The 20,320-nt window shown below is 32.5% G+C and overlaps 3 protein-coding genes across 3 annotated transcripts; 2 read left to right on the top strand and 1 right to left on the bottom strand.

Moving 5' to 3' along the window:
- The first annotated feature begins 624 nt into the window (after positions 1 to 624).
- On the top strand, positions 625 to 13,423 carry egh (beta-1,4-mannosyltransferase egh). The gene is made up of 3 exons (XM_066390137.1): positions 625 to 1,502; positions 5,211 to 5,514; positions 10,535 to 13,423. Exons 1-3 carry the CDS (start codon positions 952 to 954, stop codon positions 11,105 to 11,107), a joined length of 1,428 nt encoding a protein of 475 aa, XP_066246234.1. The 5' UTR covers positions 625 to 951; the 3' UTR covers positions 11,108 to 13,423.
- A 2,385-nt stretch (positions 13,424 to 15,808) lies between these two features.
- LOC136409179 (mitochondrial inner membrane protease subunit 1) lies at positions 15,809 to 16,472 on the bottom strand. Its single transcript, XM_066390526.1, has 3 exons — positions 16,327 to 16,472; positions 16,111 to 16,272; positions 15,809 to 16,052 (listed from the first exon to the last, which is right to left on the bottom strand). The coding sequence occupies exons 1-3, from the start codon at positions 16,426 to 16,428 to the stop codon at positions 15,861 to 15,863; spliced, it is 456 nt and encodes a 151-aa protein (XP_066246623.1). The 5' UTR covers positions 16,429 to 16,472; the 3' UTR covers positions 15,809 to 15,860.
- Positions 16,473 to 16,706: 234 nt separating this feature from the next.
- OstDelta (oligosaccharide transferase delta subunit) lies at positions 16,707 to 20,274 on the top strand. Its single transcript, XM_066390092.1, has 7 exons — positions 16,707 to 16,850; positions 16,913 to 17,235; positions 17,300 to 17,498; positions 17,563 to 17,772; positions 18,133 to 18,400; positions 18,717 to 18,948; positions 19,523 to 20,274. Exons 1-7 carry the CDS (start codon positions 16,829 to 16,831, stop codon positions 20,099 to 20,101), a joined length of 1,833 nt encoding a protein of 610 aa, XP_066246189.1. The 5' UTR covers positions 16,707 to 16,828; the 3' UTR covers positions 20,102 to 20,274.
- The last annotated feature ends 46 nt before the right edge of the window (positions 20,275 to 20,320 follow it).

Raw genomic sequence — 20,320 nt, forward strand, 5'->3', positions numbered from 1 at the left:
GCTTGCAATCGACCATAGCCGCGATTTTCACAAATAATTTTATAAATAACTGGAGACAACTCTTTTTGTATTTGATATATAATTTTAGTTTTTGCGGATCATTTTTAAGTATTTTCTATGATGCACACGTCTTACACCCATCCTCAAGTTTTTTTAATTTTAACTTTTTCAGGATCAATAACTCGTCAATGGTATTGAATTACATACAAGTACGCAATTTGCATTGCCTGGATTTAGTTTTGGATGTTCTGTACGTACTATAAGAATTTATTTTCGAAATTTGCATTTCTTATTCAGTTTAGAAAAAGGGGGCCTGATACCAGAAAAATATGACCACGTATGTTTTCATTTTCACAACGATTTAGCAAACCACCTATCTGGATAGATATATTTTTAGTTCTTAAACACGCTGTTAAATTATTGCGCTCTAATTTTGGAATACCCTGTATATAGATATCAATATGGTCGTGTTGACTTTTTGAGTGGTGCCATCTCCTGTTTTCGTGGATTGAATCGCTATAATTGCCACTTGTCTACATGTCACTTGAACATGTCTCAATGTCATATCTATCAGTAATGTCAGTGTGACAACTGTATCCTTCATTTAAAATTGATTTTTTAAATAAATTGTTCTTATCTATTTATTATTATTGTTATCGTTCAATTAGTAGAGGCGGTTTTCCTTTCGGGTTCTATTTAGATCTAATCTGGTTTTTAATTTGTGCGGTTGTTATGGTGCCTGTTTGGCTCAGTTACGCCGGCAAACAGTGTAATGATGACTGAAGGTGTAGTAATGTAGTACTGGGCATTCTAACAACTTTATGCTGATAGGACATTTGGACAAGGAAGTTACTCTTACAACAAAAAGAAAGTGCTAGTAAAGTTTATTAATTCATAATTCAACAGACATATCAGCCACTCATTGTGAACCATTGTAATAACTGAGCAATTATGAAGTTAACTAGAGATTTCACCAACATATCTTGCCATTTAATAGCTTTAAACAGTCAGATAAAGCACCTTCTCCATTGCTTTCTTTTCCTCATAGTGCTCTCCCTTTTTCAATACTTTTCTCGCAACCTTAAAGTACCTGCAGATGAAGATGCAAACAATCAAATTGATCCCTGGGTGGAGTATGGAATTGTTAGCACTTGTGTTTTGTACGCTCTTCGGTTTGTGACATTTCTCTCATTACCTCAAGTGATATTTAATGTTATTGGACTCACATTTTATAATTGTTTTCGGGAAAAAGTTACGTTAAAGGGATCACCTTTACTGGCACCCTTCATCTGTATCCGAGTGGTGACCAGAGGAGATTATCCAGATTTAGTCAAAAGTAATGTTAATCGCAATATGAATAAGTGCATTGATGCAGGATTGGAAAACTTTTTAATTGAAGTTGTGACTGACAAACATATTGGGTTGGATCAGCATAGACGTGTGCGGGAATTGGTAGTGCCACAAAATTACCAAACGTCCACTGGAGCACTTTTTAAGGCCAGGTAAATATTTCTCTAAATTTAAAAATAGAATAATATAAACCAACACTGTGAAGTACATTATTATCTAAACATTGGGTTTAAATCCCAGAATGTGCAGTGTTGAGGGATTTAAGACATGAGGGTCCTAAATACTCCAAAATTTCAGTGCTTATATAATTTTTCCCATTATTAGATTTAACTAGATTCTATAAAATTATTTACCTTATGCAAATTAAGCCTAAACTTTATTGAAAACATAAATTGTGTGCATTTAACCTGCGGTTCTGTGACATCAAATAAATTAGATAAATGGGGTTGATGAAAATGTGCTCCATCTAGTTTACTAGGTAAATAATAAACCATATAAATGCCATTTTTACTGCTGAACAATTAAATAACAGATCATTGCATTAACCTGTTATTCAACTATTTTATAAGAAAACTAAGAAAACATAGTTTAGAGTCATTCAACACACCCAATAATGATATCTTTTAAAGCTAATAATGAAAAAATATATTAATAATTGCTGCAAGTTTTGTCAATATATTGTTAATAACTGGGGCTTGTTTGGTATTCTTAGATGCTAAGATTTTGAGGTCTTGTTAGAGCAAAATTTTGGAATGTTTATCTGAAATTCTGCTTATCATTATAAAGCAAAACATCTGAAGCATTATTGACGGAAATTATTATTTGTGAGGTAGATCACAGAGATATTTTGGTATACATACTTGAGGTATTTTTGAGGTAATATTTTGAGGCGTTTCAGAAGTATTTTGATATGCAAAGATTGTATCAGTGTTCTACCTCGCATTATTATAATTATATGTTTTTGACACCATAAATAACAAAATAGAATTTCTCACTTGCAAGTCATTTGGCTAATGTCTCCTTCCCACTTTGAGCATAGGTACATATCTAAATTTCAACTTACTACCTTACTGGGATGCCCATTTTAAGGCAGACATGCATCGAATACATTTGAGAATCATGAAGCTCTATGTGATTTTGCTTGGGTGTTTTAAAACACGCTAACATGGAAGTATGTGATACAACATACTTCAATTTAACCAAAACATGAACATGTTCACTAAAGGAAAGCCATTGTATTAATCTAAGCTAATCCACTCTAAATAATAAAATTATGCAAGGGACTCGTAATTTTTGATAGCTTAGGGATAATGTTTACTACAAATTTTGCCATACCCATGCTTCCATCCTGTTTCTTCCAAAACTACTGTATCATTAAAATACACACCAAACCCACCTAGATTGCCAGACGTTTTGTAGCTTCTTTTCTGAAACTCCTTAGACGGTGAATGACTCAGGTGACCAAATGCCAACAGGCATTCTACAGAACTGATACCTACTAAAAGGCACGACACAAATCTGTCCCCCTTAATAATCTCTCTTCTGTTGTCTTGTCATAAACTCCCATGACCATTCAAACTTGAATCATCTCCTCAGGATATTTCTATATTAAGAGGAAGAAAATTCTCACTAGCTTGAGAAACTGTGAATCACAATGAACTGCTCATCCCATAAAATATCAATTACATAGCAAATTCCTAATCAAATGAGCATCAATTTATATCACTTGCCAATGAATCTGATAAGACATCAATGTAAAGTCATTTTTAAATATTCTTTACCCCTTTAGGGAATAATGAATTTCAATATTTCTACACTTCACCTCATTAATTTCTGTTGGAATCTTGTGAAAGCCAAGTTGTGATCTCATCAAATAATATTTCAAATCTGAAGAAAACACTTATCGTTTTTATTATTGATTTGAAGTAATATAAATGTACTTGCACGTAATACATCAAAGCATATTCTTATTTATTTAGTAAAAATCAATTACATGTCATTATAATTAATTAAACAATTAATATCTTTTAATTTTCATATTTAAAAAATTGCCCAAAATAGTACATATATTCCTTATGTGAATTATTGAGGTCAAAGGACATTTAAATGTTATTAGATAAAATATGTGCTAGTAGGTTTCGGTTTCCAAAGTACAAGGTCTGGACAGATATGCTTGTGATGCCTGCCTGGAATATCTACTATGTACCATAAAGAAATGACTAATATTGTGACTAATAATTTTTATTCAATATCTCATTCTGAACCACTCGTGTATAGAATGTTCCATTGTAACAAATTAACTATTAGATATTATTGGCTTTGGCAACACTACGTTACTAATGAAAAAATACAGGGTGTGTCAGAAGTAAGTAAATTAATTTAAAAGAGTGGGAGACCTTCGTGTCAGAGGCAACATTTTTCCTATGTACCACTTTTCTCAATAACCACGTTTTTATTTTCCCTTCTTAAAATTCATGATACGCCAATGATTCTTGTTGCTGAATTAAAACTATTTTCCAAATAAAGGGTCAGAGATTGAACTGCTTCTATGAATATCTTCATAAACACCTCAAATCTATTTTATATCGTCGCCGGTTATTGTTTGCGTTCAGTGTTTCGATAAGTGAAGCAGTTATAATCTGTTAAAAATTCTTCATTTTTCAAACAGAGAATACACAGATATGGCTTTGGCATATAGCACCTCCGACGAAAACGCTGTCGTAACTCGCAGGGTCTACTTACAAAAATTTCCGAGTCTTCAAAATCCTAACGAACGCGCTTTTGTGGAAGCGATTCAACATCCTCCGGAAATTAGATAAGTTAATTTTGTATTACGATATAAAAACTAAATTAATAATTATTATAACGCATCTAGGATGTTAAGAATTCGGTGTAAGTACAAAGACCTGCCAACCTTTTTTGCTGTTGTTTTGTGTGTTTATTGCTCAGTCGAATTGGTCAATGCTGGGTGGCTAATTTTGTTCAAAACTATTTCAAATTTTATCTTGATAGCGAGGGGCCATCGAAAAAAATATTGAGGAAAGTTGTTACCCTCGAAAAGTTCTACCATCACTTAAAGTTAATGTACTTATTTCTGATACAGCCTGTATAAGTAACTTCAGATTTCAATCGGTTTACAAATTATTTGTTTCCCATCTATTTTGGATAATTATCATCTTTTTTTACCTCATTTTAAAATTCAATTAAATATGTCTAAAATTTACTAAAGATTAATAAAATTACCAGTGGAGCCTACTAAAAACGATGTGCTGTTTCCAAATATGCAATAATATACAGGGTCTTGCATTTAATCGTTAGAAACACCTTGCACTTCCAATCGAACTGAAAGTGACGAAAAGTTTGTTAGAAATCAATAAACGGCATTTATTTCACACAGAACACATATCAAATTTCATTAAAATCGATTAAAAGTAAAAAAATAGCAACCCAAAAATAGTTTCATTTGCACGTAGTAGATACATATATTATGTCAACTAAAAATAAGGGGTCATCATGGAGAGTTCATATTTTCCCCTGAATAAATCATGGGCAAGAGCGGTCGGATTTGACAAATAAGCAAGATTAGTTGGGGTTGTGGACGTTAGAAATTTAACGCATAAACATTAACCTGAACTACCATGAACAAACCTTAAGAAATTTGATATTTGATAAATGGATACTTTCAATCTTCACCTCACTCAGCTATCAAATTCTGCCACTGCGAATATCTATTACGTTTACAGGGAAATTGTTTTTATTGATGAACTCAGATGTAATACTTTATGAGTTAGAACAATATGTATATATCAGTGTTAGGTATGAGTTCCATGTAAATACCAATACTTGTTGAAACCCTCTAGGGCCCTACAGTACTGCTTAGAAGGTAAAGTCAACATCTTGAGCGATCAAGACTGGATAGTCCATTTGGATGAAGAAACTCTCCTCACAGAGAACTCCATCCGAGGGATTCTCAACTTTGCGACGGATGGCAAGCACCATATCGGACAAGGCTTAATTACTTACGCCAATGAAGAAGTGATGAATTGGATCACAACTTTGGCTGACAGTTTTCGAGTTGCAGACGACATGGGCAAGTTGAGGCTCCAGTTCTACAGCTTTCACAAACCTCTGTTCAGCTTCAAGGGATCGTTTGTTGTTACCCAAGTGAGTATATTTATGTTTTATAGTATTAGTATTAAGAAATAATGATGATTACCTATAAACCTCATACTCATTATATCACTTCCGTGCAAACCCTAAAAATTACAAACTTAAACTCTTTCTCACAGAAAATAAATCTTCTATTCAATTAGATGTTAATTTCGTTTCCCTGATGTGTTTTCAAGGTTGTTTGTGCACTGTCTCTAGTCTTTATTCATTATCACATTAGATTCACATGGTATCACGGCGTGATTCCTGCAATTCATTTTGAGTTAATTCGCATTCATTCTAAATTGGCGGGGAAGAATTTACCTTTTACAAATATTACGCTAGCGATTGCAGTTTTGAGATGATTTAAAAATATCTAATTGAGTGGAAAATAAATATGTTTGTCAATGCTTAATATTTTTGTGAGAAAAAGGTCCCTCGAACATTTTTTATAACGTTAATCTGTTCATGAAGAAAAAAAAACATTATTTGCTAACTGATATTAAAACTACAGCACAAAATTAGGTACATTACTTTACTTATAAAAGAACAATTAAGTAAGGCGTTGAAAATGCCTTTCACCTACAAGAATGCATCTGCCCTTTTTCGCATGTTATCGCGCACCATTTCAAAAATTCTTGGTGTATTTTTTATTGTGTTAAACGAATGAATTATGTGATTTTCCAGTTGCGTTTAATTTTTCCCAAGAAAACGGTTAACGTTGTGAAAAATATTTAAGACACCTTTTTTTATTTTTTAGCCAGTGGCGTATTATGTTTTTCGTTTAACATGTTCAGAGTCAAGGGAAGTTTAGATCAATAGGAACACCACTAGTGAAATTAAAAACAAATTTTCCCTTTAAAAGATGTGTCTCTACACCTGTTTTTCGTTCCCTAACTTTTATAAAAAGATTTTCTGCTCAAACGTACTTATTAGGAAAAAAACTAAAAAAATAATTATTTTTATCAACCTGTATTTCGAACAGGAAGAGAACAAGCCCATGTTGGTATGAACTTTATTTCTTTTTTCGGTCACAGGAACCTACAATAAGCAGTTGGCAGGTTTATTCTGAAACGTCCTGTATAAATACGAGGGAGCAAAATTAATACGCAATGAACAAAATTTCATTGTTAAAAAGACGTACATATGTAAATAACGTTTTATGTACAAAAAATGATCCTAGCAATTTTATAGATACGTGTTTTAAAATTAATGAAAAAATAGTGGAAAAATGCGAATTCTTTCCTTAAAATTTCTAAAATCAGAACTTTTATTTGCCATAATATGTACCATCCAATGTGGATAAGAATATTGTTATATTTTCATTTTTGTTACACATAAGTGTAATCAAATAGTGAAGATACGTATCTCCGGTGTTAGCATAAAACTTTGTTTAATCAACTAAAATTTTAGCACACCTTATATAAATGACTGAAATATGCACTTAAGTGTCTTAACTGTTTTTTGAACGGATTTTGAACTAATCTAAAGAAGCTTTAGAATGTTTTCAACAAACTAAAACCTAAGAAATATACTAACTATTTAATTACGAAGAAGAAATATACTAATAAAAATAACTAACATGCCCCATATGTCTCCTTATATTTGTTACAGTTTATGATCGATATACATACGTGCGATAAATCGTTCTGACAAGGAAATACACGTATAACAATACAACATAATTATTTCCATTACAAGCTGATAATTTTGATTAATTAGTTAGGTTTCCAAAGTCCCGGTCAATCCTTGTAACATTCCTCCTACTTCGAAATTACCGCAATGATTGCCCAACCGTATTTTTTAAAGGAAATCGAAATGGCCCATAAAGATTATAGTTTATAGCAGTTGACTCCGTTAAGTCCACAAATTCGTGTAATGTATCATAGACTGAGTGACTTTCATTAATTACTTTGTCACTGGGTAAACACTTCACAGTTTCATATGGAAACTGCAAAATTTTCCAATATAAATTAGATGATCAAGTGCCTATATCGCGAATTATCTAGGTATTTTGTCGATCTACTTTCAATGATCTTGAGTGATTTTTTTTTAAATTGATTTTTGATCAGTATTTGTGCAGCAGTGCCAACAACTGCTGAAAACATGAAAGAAAGAATAAGAGTAGCTTGCCGTAACATTCCACCAGAAACATATTGGAATATCCACCATTCATTCAACATGAGGATCGCTAAATGCATTGAAGTAGGACATCATTTTAAACACTTATTTGATTGAATTGTTTAAAAATTATGTTTTTTTTTTATTTCTTCTCTTGAATGTATCGATACAAGCACTTTCGTTATAACAAAATTCTTTAAAAATGTCAATTTGTGCCAAAACTATCAAATGAATAAAAAAATGTTTCAAGTAAAAACATGTTTGTTTTGAACAACAAATCAGAATCTGTCAAAAAAATGTGGGGTTTCCATTTAAAAAAACAAAGTTGACGTTGATTAGAGCCTAAAGATGACCTTGAATCGAAACAGTGATGATGCCAAAAGTTTTCCCCTTTCATATAATCCCTTTTTTATTTGAAACTTTTTTTTCTAAAACTCATAACTTCAGAGATATTTACGTGACACACTTAAAAAACTCACCCTGTATGTTGAGGATTGTCTAGTTTCAGGCCCATAACTGAAAGCGTTTTGCAATTAAATCAATTGTAAAAGTGTTGAAATCCAATGATAAATGATATTGGCATTGTTCGGAATTTTGTCCGGTCTGTTGTTTTTAGCCAGAAGTACATCATCAGTTTAAATAATCGAACCTATTCTTACTTGAATTGATTATTTTATCGGAATAATAATTGTTTATTAGATATATTTCACCATTAATCAAGTGAATTTAGCAGTCTCAATAATGATAAAAAATGGAGAAACTATTAAGACCCACAAGCGTTAACGATGAGGAAGTTTATCAAGAAAGAACATTTTTAATTTTTGCAATTATCAAAAATTTAATTTATTACAAAAATTGATACTTAACGGAATACATATACCGGGTGTCCAGACGAATTCTGGACATGAGAGATTAATATGGGAAATCGGTTTTTATTTTTTTGCGCCTGTACGGATTATCCAATTGAAAAATTTTTACATGGAGATCATAGTACTCAAGACCGGCAATCATTCCGTATTTTTTTCAATCTTCCATTTAGAGTCGTTTTGGCTCACAACACCTCCAAATTTCCAAAAATTGAACGTCCCACGCACCCATGAGCGAGAAAGAAGCTATAGGTTATGTCTTTGTGCTTTCATCATAGGTTAATAACAAACTTTTTTATTTACTGTGGGGACATCAAAGCAGATCCCATGATAATTATCCTCATGTTTCCCATTGATTTTTCACCAAATTAACTTGTAAATAAATTAAAAATTACTTGGAAATTAGCAAAAAAGAGAAAATTCATTTGACATTGGATTTTTACGTTTATGTTCGTTTAATTTTAACTTTGACTCTGACCAATCGAAGCCTTGAACGGTTACGCAGGACATTACATTTTTTTTGAAATTTAAAAGCATTTTGAGCCAAAACGGCTCTAATTAGAATATTGCAAAAAATTGCGGAATGGTGTCTGGTCCTGAGTATTGTGGCCTCCACATAAAGGTTTTTTTAATTGGATAATCCGTGCAGGCTCAAAAAAATTAAAACAAATTTCGCATGTTAATCTCCTATATCCAGAATTTGTATGGCACCCAGTATTTTATTCAGTTTTACCACTGAATGCGTATTATCTTTATTGATCGACTCTAAATAGGAAAGTTGTGAATGGAATAAGCGTCTTTAATTGATGAAGTAATCCACTATTGATAACTTAACTTTACCTCATATATCAAGCTGTGGATTGAAAATCAGTTTTGATACTTATGAAGGGGAATTAAAGTCCTGATTAGATTCGTTAAAATTGCCAAGATATTTTTAAGGAAATGCCCAAAAACCTTAAATTTTGTTCTTAATTGGGCAGTTTTTTACTTTACAGGCAGTTAATGAAGATGAGCCATGTATTAGATAATGTTTTTTTATGGAACTTCATATTGAAAAATTCTCTCTGGTATTTTGTTACCATGATTCAAGTTATATTTATTGGATGAAAGAAGTTTTGATGAAAATCAAGGTGCATAATTGATATTTGTTATGAATTCAAAAATTCCTATGTTGGAAGTCAAGTGAACACCCTGTACTTAACTGCATTTTCGTGGCGTGTTGCTTTCTTCTTGAATTCAGTTTTCGTATCCTATTTACCTTTATTAGGATTTAAGCGGAATCTGATTTCGATCCGATGAAAACACATAATATTAATAGACCCAAAACAATTTGAGTAACTTATGAAATTTGCAATACTAAATGGGATCGGTTTCATATTTGAAGTAAGTCATTAACTTGTAATACATTATATGGCTCGAAAGCTATTAACCGTTTTACAATAATTACTAATCTTGGTGCTATTTATATTTGGTTACACATGTAGGATAGAGCGGATCTTGTACGCCCATCGGCTGATTCAGGCCAGGCTAATCCGTGTTAAGGTCGTTAGATATATTTCACTGATATTAATGAGCTTAGACATAAGTATTTAACTCTTATTAACCTCATAGGTGTTATGTGTTGAAGAACCTTCCGAGCACTTATAACTTCATATTGACTGATTAATTAATTACAATGGTTAAAAGGATTATATTCTGATAACTCGTATCTACGTTACGACCTTTGTGTCGTAATAAAACGTGTGTACTCTTAATTCGAATGACTAATTCTCAATGGAAGATAATAGTTAATTATTGTTTGAGTTGAGTGAAGGTGTCAGATGATTGATATACAGTTTTTTTTCACGTATAACATGGGATTTTATGTCGTACGTTTTTAATCTTACGTTGAGCTTTACTTTGTTAGAGTTACAGTTATAAAGTTCTAACAGAAGAAATGATATACTTTGTGTAACTATACACGTAATATTTTTCTCGTGGTTTCCTTCAAATCAAACGTTTTAATATATGTATATGTTTTGCTTGTTACAATGTTTCTTCAATTGTAGGTAGCAGCTGAACGGGCAGTATCGTTCGACAACGGCCGCGATGGCTCCATAGCAGAAGACTGCTTCTTCGCCATGAAGGCCTACAGCATGGGTTACAGCTTCAACTTTATCGAGGGAGACATGTGGGAAAAATCTCCGTTCACCATAATTGATTTCATCCAGCAACGAAAACGCTGGTTGCAAGGCATACTTCTCGTAGTACATTCCAAATCCATACCCATCCGTTACAAACTATTTCTGGCATGTTCCTGCTATAGTTGGGTAACTTTACCCTTATCTATCAGCAATATTTTGCTAGCCGCATGGTTCCCCATACCTTGTCCTTCAATAATGGACTTTATAGTGGTATTTGCCGGTGGCGTTAATATTTACATGTTCATTTTTGGCGTTCTCAAATCATTCAATGTTTATCGATTCGGATTGCCAAGGTTCTTTTTGTGTATTTTGGGAGCGGTGGCGGTGATGCCCTTCAATTTAGTTATTGAGAATATTGCCGTGATATGGGGTTATTTCGGTCATAAACATAAATTCTACGTGGTGAACAAAAACATCGGAACCCCAGTGACTGTATAAGAGCCGTATAGTTCATCCTAGTCTTTTTTGTTTTGTTATCTGTGATAGTTGAAGTAAAGAGTACGATCTCATGATTATTTGTGTAAGTAGGCCTTTCAATAAACATCGCGATAACATTAAGTTTCATGGTTAGTACAGAGAGGGTTGACTATTTTCTTTATGATCAGCCCTAAACACAATTTTTAAATCGGTTTTTCCTGAATCGCCTGAATCTTTTGTCCAATTGAAAAAAAACAGGCCTTGCAACCAATCTCTCAAAGAAATAACTATTTTATTTTTTATACCCTGTATATTTTGCTTAAATTAATTTAATTTCTTGATTTTAAATATGTATAAATAGGTATGGTATGGTCGATATACATGTCTAAAGAAACAGCATCTATCGATGGTGGGACCATAAAATTACAATCACGTCAAACCGGTAAATTTGTTACTATACTAATGTTCTCTAGGGTCAACGATAATAAAAAGCTTATAGTATTACTTATTTCCATAAGGAGTCATATTTTTACTAAAAACAATGTTGTAGAGGTTATTAAGTCTGCGTCACTTCTCTGATTTTTGATTTTATGTTTAATTTGCTTACTTTACGTTAACGCTACATCAATATCAATTTATAAAATGGCTGCATTTATATTTTCATTAATGTAAACCGTAAGACATGATATCTGACATCAATATAATTTACAATATAAAATATTAACGATACGTCTAACGGTTTACGTCAGTGAAAATATATAAATTCAGCTGAATTCCGGATTAATTCATAAACTGCAATCATAAAACTTCAATGTTCCTATATTTTAAAATTTCTACATTTCTTGTGAAAACTTATGTACATGTACAACTGGAACCCACGTTATCTGCGCAGGAAAACTCATTGAAAAATAAATCGGCCCAATAATTATATTTTAATAAACATTATAAAATTGTTAGATATTAATATGAGATTACGTGTATAAAATGTCACAAAAATCATTTAAAAAAATTGTTTTATATGAAAAACTCAAAAGAAAAATCAAATTTCTCATGAACGGTTTGACGTCACAGAGAGGTATGCTTGGCTGTAACCAAGCGGTGGGGTACGTAATAAATTTAAGATTACGGAACAAACTTGACTTTTACTGACCTACATTGTATTACTATTATCTGAAAAAAAAAACATATTTTAAGTATTTTATTACGAACTACCTGTGATTGCAAATAATCTGATTTGAAATCAATAATCTGAAGTAAAATGTAAAGCGTCACATGATGGTTAATGCTTATTTCCTTATTGCCTATATTGCTACCGTTGAGTCGTCAGGGTCTTATAGATGTACAACGCAACTTGTAAACACCTGACAGTGAAGAAAATAGTACGAAAATCTATAATTAATTGAACCTTCTTGTGCATCTCTATTTATTACCTCAGGGATAATACAAAGGACAGCTTTGATTTGTCCTGATGCAGACAGTGGAAAACGCAATAAGTGCTTCTGTGTAAATTAACACCCACATGGCTTATATATTATAAGATGCGAAAATTAAAATTAAAAAATAGACTAACTGGAATAACAACTACATTCATAAATAATGACCTGTTAGGTCATTTTAACCATGTTTCACTAAACAAAAACAGCGAAATGCATTACATTGAAATCCCTATGACTCATGATAAAAGCCACCGTGTATGTGTACGCTTCTCTAAATTCGAGCATATTCTGTTAATTTGAGAGAATTGCATAATTCTATAGAATCTATTGTGTTATAGGATAATTATACCTAAGCCACAGTTTTACGTAACGAAGACTACCATCATCCATCAGTATCAGGTATTTTAATTTTAAGTATAAACAACCTGACTCACTGCGTATTTATTCTAATGAGTCCACGAGAAAGGTTTAGTTGCGTTTTGCAATCTACATAGATCAGTTTTTAATAGATAATACATACAATGTATAATAATCCATGATTTCAGGGGAACATTAATGAGATCAGCGGATGTTTCTGTTGAGAAATATATTGTCGGTTTTGTCCTTTTCAATCAATAAGGAAATAAGTAAATGCCTACCTACTCAACTATAAGAAATACATAGCAAAGCGTCATTCACCAATGAAATATTTTATCGAAATTCTTAATATAGTGAAAGAACATGTATATTTTAATCCAGACGAATCTGCGATAATGTTAAAATGAAGTCCCCAACGTGCATGATTTTGAGGTGCTGGTTTTACATGCCGTGAAAATAAAGGACAAATATTTACTCCTAAGTACCCGTAATAAGGCATATATTATTTGTGCAAACTTGGAAGGACCAATATTTGAACCAAACCAATGAAAATCAGTTTATAAATAACTATTACAAATATGTTTTTTAAAATAGTAAAAACTAACAAAATAATTTTATTATACCAGTTTAGAACAATTCACTGAAAGATTAATTATTACAGAAATCCGATTTCAACCATATTAAGATCTGCTAAGTTAAATTCCTATATATTTTTTTAATGATCCGTATTACTGTGATATCAGACTTATGGTTTCAATCAAAATCTTCTTTATTGATTGTAAATGTGTATGCATGTGTTTGAAAGTTTTTACACCTCATCAAGTATTCAACATTTAAATATCGGGAGATTCTAGATAAATGGGATAGGAAAATACCTTAAAATCGAGAAAATCTACAAAAACAATGTTCAAATAAAGTCTTTTTTATTTTCGATGGCTCAACTTTTTATGCTGTCAATTTTCTCCCCAAGGTCACCTTTACCTGTCTTTTGGAATCAACTTGAAAGTTTTGAAAATAAAAAAGACTTCATTGGAACTTTCTTTCGTAAATCTTCTCGATTTTAAGATATTTCCTTATCCCATTTATTTAGAATCACCCGGTATAGCAATCTCGCAAGGTAATGGTTTCTACTTTATAAATGTGCAAATTTTTCGATCAAACTATTAAGTATTAACCGAGTTATGTATTGTAAATAGTTGAATTGTGTTCATATTATAATATTAGATAGTGGTGGGCTCGTTGAGCTAAAATTATTCTGTTTTCCCTTTTCCTTATCATGTGCACAACGGTAAGCCAAGAAAACTTTCCGTTTTTTGCAGAAATTCCAACCATGTGCAAAAATATCACGGCTCCAAAAATTCCTACTTATGTGTGAGACATTATTTCCAAATATAGTAAAAGAAACCATAAAGTCAGCCTGAATCATACAGAACTTATGTGCAAAAAATAGACGGATAAAGGAAATTGGGAATGGCAAGGCCTACCGCTTTGCAAAACTAGAAAATGGATATGTTATGTAAATATATTACATGGATTGTATTAAATTTTATTTATTAAGTAAGGTAATAATAACCTATAATATGCTAAGAGTACGAGTATCATACCAATTTCTTAATAAAGTTAAATTGTTCTTAAGGAAATTGTTGTATTATTTTGCATTGTTGTGAATTGGTGAATTCCAATAGATCTGTTTAGGTAAGTTTCCTTCGGCACTTCAGGCATGGATGTATTTTTTCCATCACACTATTACATTTCAATTTTATGATATCTTAAAAAAGGAATGGTTAAAAATATAAATCATTTCGAATTAGATTGTCGACATCTCCGGTAATTTTGTCTCCAATGCTTGTTTTTTTATCGTATTATTAGTACTGGATACCCGTTTCTGCCACTGGTGTTATTCAGTCACTCTATTGTTCATTATTGTGATACTTTAAACAATATCTTCAGTCTGAGAAGCAAAAATAGTGATGGTACTGGATCAACATTTAATCTGAGGGCTGTATTTTGAAACACACAATATTACCTTTCAAATTAAAACATATTTTATTATCAAAAGGTACAACAATCTCATTGGCAAGGGTCATAAATTAAATACGTAACTAAGCCAATATCAACATAAAGGCCTACAAAGGTCCCTAACTAATAATAACAAATAAAACAGTATTAAATAAATCAAATCAAATGCAGACATGTGAGACAGAACTTAAAACAATCAACAAAAAATTTATTATTGCTAGGAAAATGTTTGAAAAATAAGGATGACTTCAAGTATTTTTAGGTTCATTGGCAAAAACTAGTTTGCAGTGCAAAGATCCTTAGAATTGGATCCACAAAATAGCGTTTTTTTTGGCAAAATAAACAAAATGAACCAGGATAGGACAACAAGAACTTAAAATCGAAACTTCTTTATTTTATATGAAGTTTTGCCCTAAATTTAACGAAATATTCTGTGAACAGCCCAATTCAGACAATTTAAACAAATTTCACAACAATGATTTTAGAGGAGGGCTTGTTATACACAGTGAATACTTATATTCACTATACAGTATATTGCATGACATTAACAATACGAAGAAGCGTATGCTTTCGCGCATTCCCATTTACAGTATACAAAAAACGAAGTAAATATAGTGATCAGCTATCTTAGTATATGAGATCTGCAATGTTGCCGGCTTAAGTTTTTAAAGATATTGAGTTCATGCATTGTACTCTGTGCAAATTTTTGTGCAGTTCTGCAAATTCTTTGCAGTTTTTTTAATAAAGCAAGCCTGCAACATTGCAGATCTCATACAGTACAATAGCTAATCTCCACTATGTTTACTTCATTTTCTGTATACTATAAATGAAGATACGTGGAAATATACACTTCTTCATATCAGTAGTACTATGAAATATACTGTATATAACATCAGTGGAATAAATAATTTCAATTCCAAGATTAATTTAATAATGTTTCCTACAAAAATCATGGCAATACATTAAGTATCATTCAGCATAGATATTCGTCTGGGAGGCCATACCTTGCATATAGCTCTACTACGAATAAGTCCTAGTGGGACTGCTCCATAATTTCTACTATCTGTGGAATTGATTTTGTTGTCTCCTTGTAACCACACATGCCCTATAGGCACTATTTCATAGCTGGCAAAGCCAGTTTTTACTTTATCACCCTAAAAGAATATCAGAGTAGGTACCTAGAACAATGCGTTCAAATATTAGTGCCCTTACCTGTACAGCTACAACTCGTTTGCATATCTGTTGGTTTGGATTCGTAGGGCACCTTGCTATAATTACATCACCTTTTTTTACTGATTGCATAAGAGCAGTGATGTGTTCTGTGAACAAAATATCATCCGAGTATATGGTAGGTTCCATTGAAGGCCCTGAGCACTTGAAACATGATTTTATATAGGAAATATGCTTTGCCTTTATTATATTGCTTACCAACACTAAATCTCCTAAATATTCAAAGGTACAATGAATGACACATCCATATTGTACTACATATCCTAAGGTTCCTAGGAGTTTAAAAATTATTTGTTTCATTTTTCTATAGTCCTTTAAATAGAAACTCAAAAAGAGCCGTTCAAAGAGCTACTTTTCAAATATTATTTGTATACATTACAAAAGGCTTTGAGTTTTTGAGGTTGAAGTTTCGAATATTTGACCTAAAACGGTTAGTCTCTTTTTAATACCTTATGAATGTTTTTATCCTTTATTAAATATGATTATTGAAGAAAGATAGAATGATACCTCGAGAGTTGAATGTGAAGTGACATCTAGCAAAATGATAGCGTCCAATTGAAACGAAGGACGTGTGTGTGACGTGTAACTTGTAAATGTGTCAAAACTGACAAATTAGGAAAATGTGGTGATTTTTCAAGCCGGTGAAAATTATTGGAAAATATTATTTTAAACTAAGAAAATTGGACTGAATTGAAATATAATGACTGCAAAAATATTACTAGGTACGAAAACTGTGTGCCACATTAACGATTTTCTGAAAATTACATACAAATTTCCTTTATAGCATCTTTATTAGTGACTGTGATAGTCGGCCTCTCCAGTGGAAGCATTCAAGGCTACATTTGCCCACATTCACGTACAAAATTTATAGAAATAGCCCACAGGACTTTACGCGTCCAAAACGAAGATTCGTCCAACATTTATTTTGGAGCAAGCATCTACAAGCAACTAAATGAGCCTGTACCTCAAGAGTTAAAGAAAACATCATGTGAATCTCTAAAAAAACTGTTTAAACCTGATTTGAACATTGAGGGTGTGTTTTATGCTTTAGAAGCTCAAAAGCTGCTAGCTTGTGATGGGAAGTTGCCTGTCGATAGCTTAGCAAAGGTGAGTTCTATTCAGATTAATATAACTTTACATTTTGCAATAATTATCTTATAATTTATTACAGAAAGCTTTAGATGTCTTGTCTGATGAAAAATCATCACTAGCCAATCTTCACTATGCAGGAGAGGTTCAAATATTATCAGGCCAACAAATCTCAAACCCAAGCAAACTTTCACAACTCACTCAGTCACAATTGAAAGCTGATGATAGTATCTTGAGTTTAGGACACGCTCTGCATTTAGCTGCATTGTTGGGCAATTCAGGTACTTAAATAAAGTAAATTGCTCTTTGATTTTAAAAAATTAGCAGCAAAATCTTAATTTACAGGAAAGTTCATCACTGAGCGTATTGAAGATATTGTAGTGCAAGTTGATGAAGTTGATGGAAAGCTTCTACAGTGGGAGGGAGGTTTAAGTACCACATCTTTAATTATTACTGGCTTGCTTAAATTTCCTGCTGGAAATTCACTAAATCAAATCCAGGCAGATAAACTGGCCAATTATTTATTGTCGAGAGTCACGGTTCAGACACCAAAAGGTAACATTTTTTTAAATATAATTATTTGTTTATTAAGCAAGTTTTCAAATCATAGTTTAAGTGTGTTTTCTTTAACCTGACCCTCAAAATTTTTGATGTTCATAAGAAATGCATTACATTGCTGTCTCAAGGGCAATCACAATACACAAATTCTGTATGTGTATTCATATATGCAAGAGTCAGGTTTATTAGAACTGAACTTAAGCCATAATTCAACAACTGTATGAAGAAAGTCTTATTTTTCTTACTCATATAAATCTTATATGCCTTTATACTTTTAATATATTATATTATGTATTATATCATATATATATTGTATTTCCTTATATTTTTAAATCAGAAAAATTTACCCTGTTGCAGGTGTGTTTGCCCTTGTTGATGCAGCCACTGCTCTTTCCACAAGCAAATTATCCCCAGTGTCCATTTCCATCGCCGGCTCTAATTCAGTCAAACTCGACAGTCCCAATTTGCGAATTCAGGTCTCCGACATCTTCGGTAAAGCATTGAAACCAGCTCCAAGCCCAGTTGCAGCTCAATCTGCCACCAGGATTGCCGACGATGTGGTAGTCTTGGCAAAACAACCTTTGAGCCCCGGTACAAAGGAAACGGAGTTTGTTTTGCCATTGAAGTAAGTTTACGTCAAGAGAATTGCTTTGTAGTATCTATTTTTGCTGCCTATTTGACTCAGCTTAAAAAAAGTGTTATATAATCGTAATACGTATACAGGATATCCCATTATTATGAAATATTCTGATTGCAACTAGAGAGTTAGAGATTGTTAATGATATTTTATTGTTGTGTCAAATAGCATAATGCGGGCATTTTTAAAAACTTCAAAAACTATATCTCAGTAAACATTGAAAATAGAATGATGTTGTTTTCAGGAATTAGAATTTCCTAATTTTGAGTCCAAATCTGACTACCTTATATCTTTGTATTTGTAGGCTTGAGCCTGGATTTTATAAAATCCTCCTCAACATGGGCTCCCATTCAACAACTGTTAATGCCAGAGTTTTGGGACCTGTGGAAGTAAAGAGTTTTGAAATAGGACTCTCCGATGCTGATGGAAGCGCTGCAACGAAGTTGGAAAAAGTTTCTTACCCTAATAAATTGGCCAAGCGGTTACAAGGTGACTCGGGACAAAATCTGTTGGTCAAGTTTTCCTTGTCTAGACAGGTAAGTAGGCTATTTGCCCCACCACTCTGTATTAATTGTTATTGTCATTTTCAAGGGGGAAACCCTTTTTTTTACTTACGCCTTATGTAGAAAATTGAAGTGTTCTACGACCCGCATAGAAAATATAATTCTCATTTCTTACTTGCTTGAACTAAACTTTCTTTAAATAACACCTGCTTCTTTCCTATGAAAAAGAATATTAGTCGTAGAAAAAATTAGACACATTAAAGAAATGAACCAAAACCGACCTAAACTCACTTCTGGAAGAAAATTGCCTTTTTCTCACTTGTAAAATGTAAATAACTAGTGCAGTAAAATTTTCTTTTATTTCACAACTGCGTACGGTAATAACTATTCACATCACGAGACAAAGAGCCAAAATAGGAAAATGTTAATTAGTACTGTAACAACAGCTAATGAACGTGTAATGTGTATTATTTTATTTTATACTGTCATCTAATTTACAAAAGATTTGTGTTTAAGACCAAAAGAAATAATATTTCTTAAAAGTATGACGAAATATCATTTTCTACCTGGATACGTAATCTACTAGAATTGTATTGAATTTTTTCAGGTGCATCAAGCATTCGTTCGTCTCTCAGTCGGCAAAAAGGAAATAATCTTCGTAGCGGGCCAAGAACCTAACAATCAGTACAAAGTGGAAGCTGATTTGGGCCAAGAACTGCCAATTTCGGACACATTCAGCATAGAATTAATCATCGGAGACTCTGTCATTACTAATCCCTTCCGGTGGAATGTTGGCGAGATTGAAGTAAAAATCACTAACGCTCCTGCGTCGAGTTCGCCGAAATTAGTTAGAGGGCTCAAACCGGAAATAGAGCATATGTTTAGGAAACCCGAAAAGCGCCCGGCTAAATTCGTGTCTTTGCTATTCACTGCCCTTACCGCAGCCCCATTTTTGGTCTTGTTGGTACTCTGGGGTAAAATTGGAGTAAATTTCAGCAATTTCAGCGTCAAAGCGGTGCCATTCCATCTTGGTTTTGGAGGCATTTTGGGATTGTTCGCGTTGTTTTGGTTGAAATTGGACATGTTTACCACGTGCGCCTGGTTGATCCCAGTTGGGGGATTCACATTTTTTGCGGGACACAAGTTTTTGAGTCACGTAGCCAAAGGAAAGAAACCTGAGAAGTAACTTACGTGTGAATGAACTTTAATGATTTGTGTTGTTTGTGGGGTCTGTGATGTTTATGGGGAGAAATTTTTTATCTGTGCTTAAGTATTTTCAAATTAGTTCCGGTTTGTGTAATGTTTATTTGATAAATATGTAAAATAAACCGCATTTAATGTCACAAACAAAAACCTAGAGTTTTATATTATTTAATTCTGTAGCAAGTTTTGAGCTTTAAATGCA

Source organism: Euwallacea similis, chromosome 5 (assembly GCF_039881205.1).
Source record: "Euwallacea similis isolate ESF13 chromosome 5, ESF131.1, whole genome shotgun sequence".
Classification (NCBI taxonomy): domain Eukaryota; kingdom Metazoa; phylum Arthropoda; class Insecta; order Coleoptera; family Curculionidae; genus Euwallacea; species Euwallacea similis.

Excerpts from the sequence above, each read along its gene's own strand:
- egh (XM_066390137.1), top strand. The coding sequence starts at position 952 with ATGAAGTTAACTAGAGATTTCACCAACATATCTTGCCATTTAATAGCT. Across the intron at positions 1,503-5,210 it reads GGAGCACTTTTTAAGGCCAG|GGCCCTACAGTACTGCTTAG; the intron begins GTAAATATTTCT and ends GAAACCCTCTAG. Across the intron at positions 5,515-10,534 it reads GATCGTTTGTTGTTACCCAA|GTAGCAGCTGAACGGGCAGT; the intron begins GTGAGTATATTT and ends CTTCAATTGTAG.
- OstDelta (XM_066390092.1), top strand. The coding sequence starts at position 16,829 with ATGACTGCAAAAATATTACTAG. Across the intron at positions 17,236-17,299 it reads CTGTCGATAGCTTAGCAAAG|AAAGCTTTAGATGTCTTGTC; the intron begins GTGAGTTCTATT and ends AATTTATTACAG. Across the intron at positions 18,401-18,716 it reads GAGTTTGTTTTGCCATTGAA|GCTTGAGCCTGGATTTTATA; the intron begins GTAAGTTTACGT and ends TTGTATTTGTAG.
- LOC136409179 (XM_066390526.1), bottom strand. The coding sequence starts at position 16,428 with ATGAAACAAATAATTTTTAAACTCCTAGGAACCTTAGGATATGTAGTA. Across the intron at positions 16,273-16,326 it reads ATTTAGGAGATTTAGTGTTG|TGCTCAGGGCCTTCAATGGA; the intron begins GTAAGCAATATA and ends TCATGTTTCAAG. Across the intron at positions 16,053-16,110 it reads AACGAGTTGTAGCTGTACAG|GGTGATAAAGTAAAAACTGG; the intron begins GTAAGGGCACTA and ends ATATTCTTTTAG.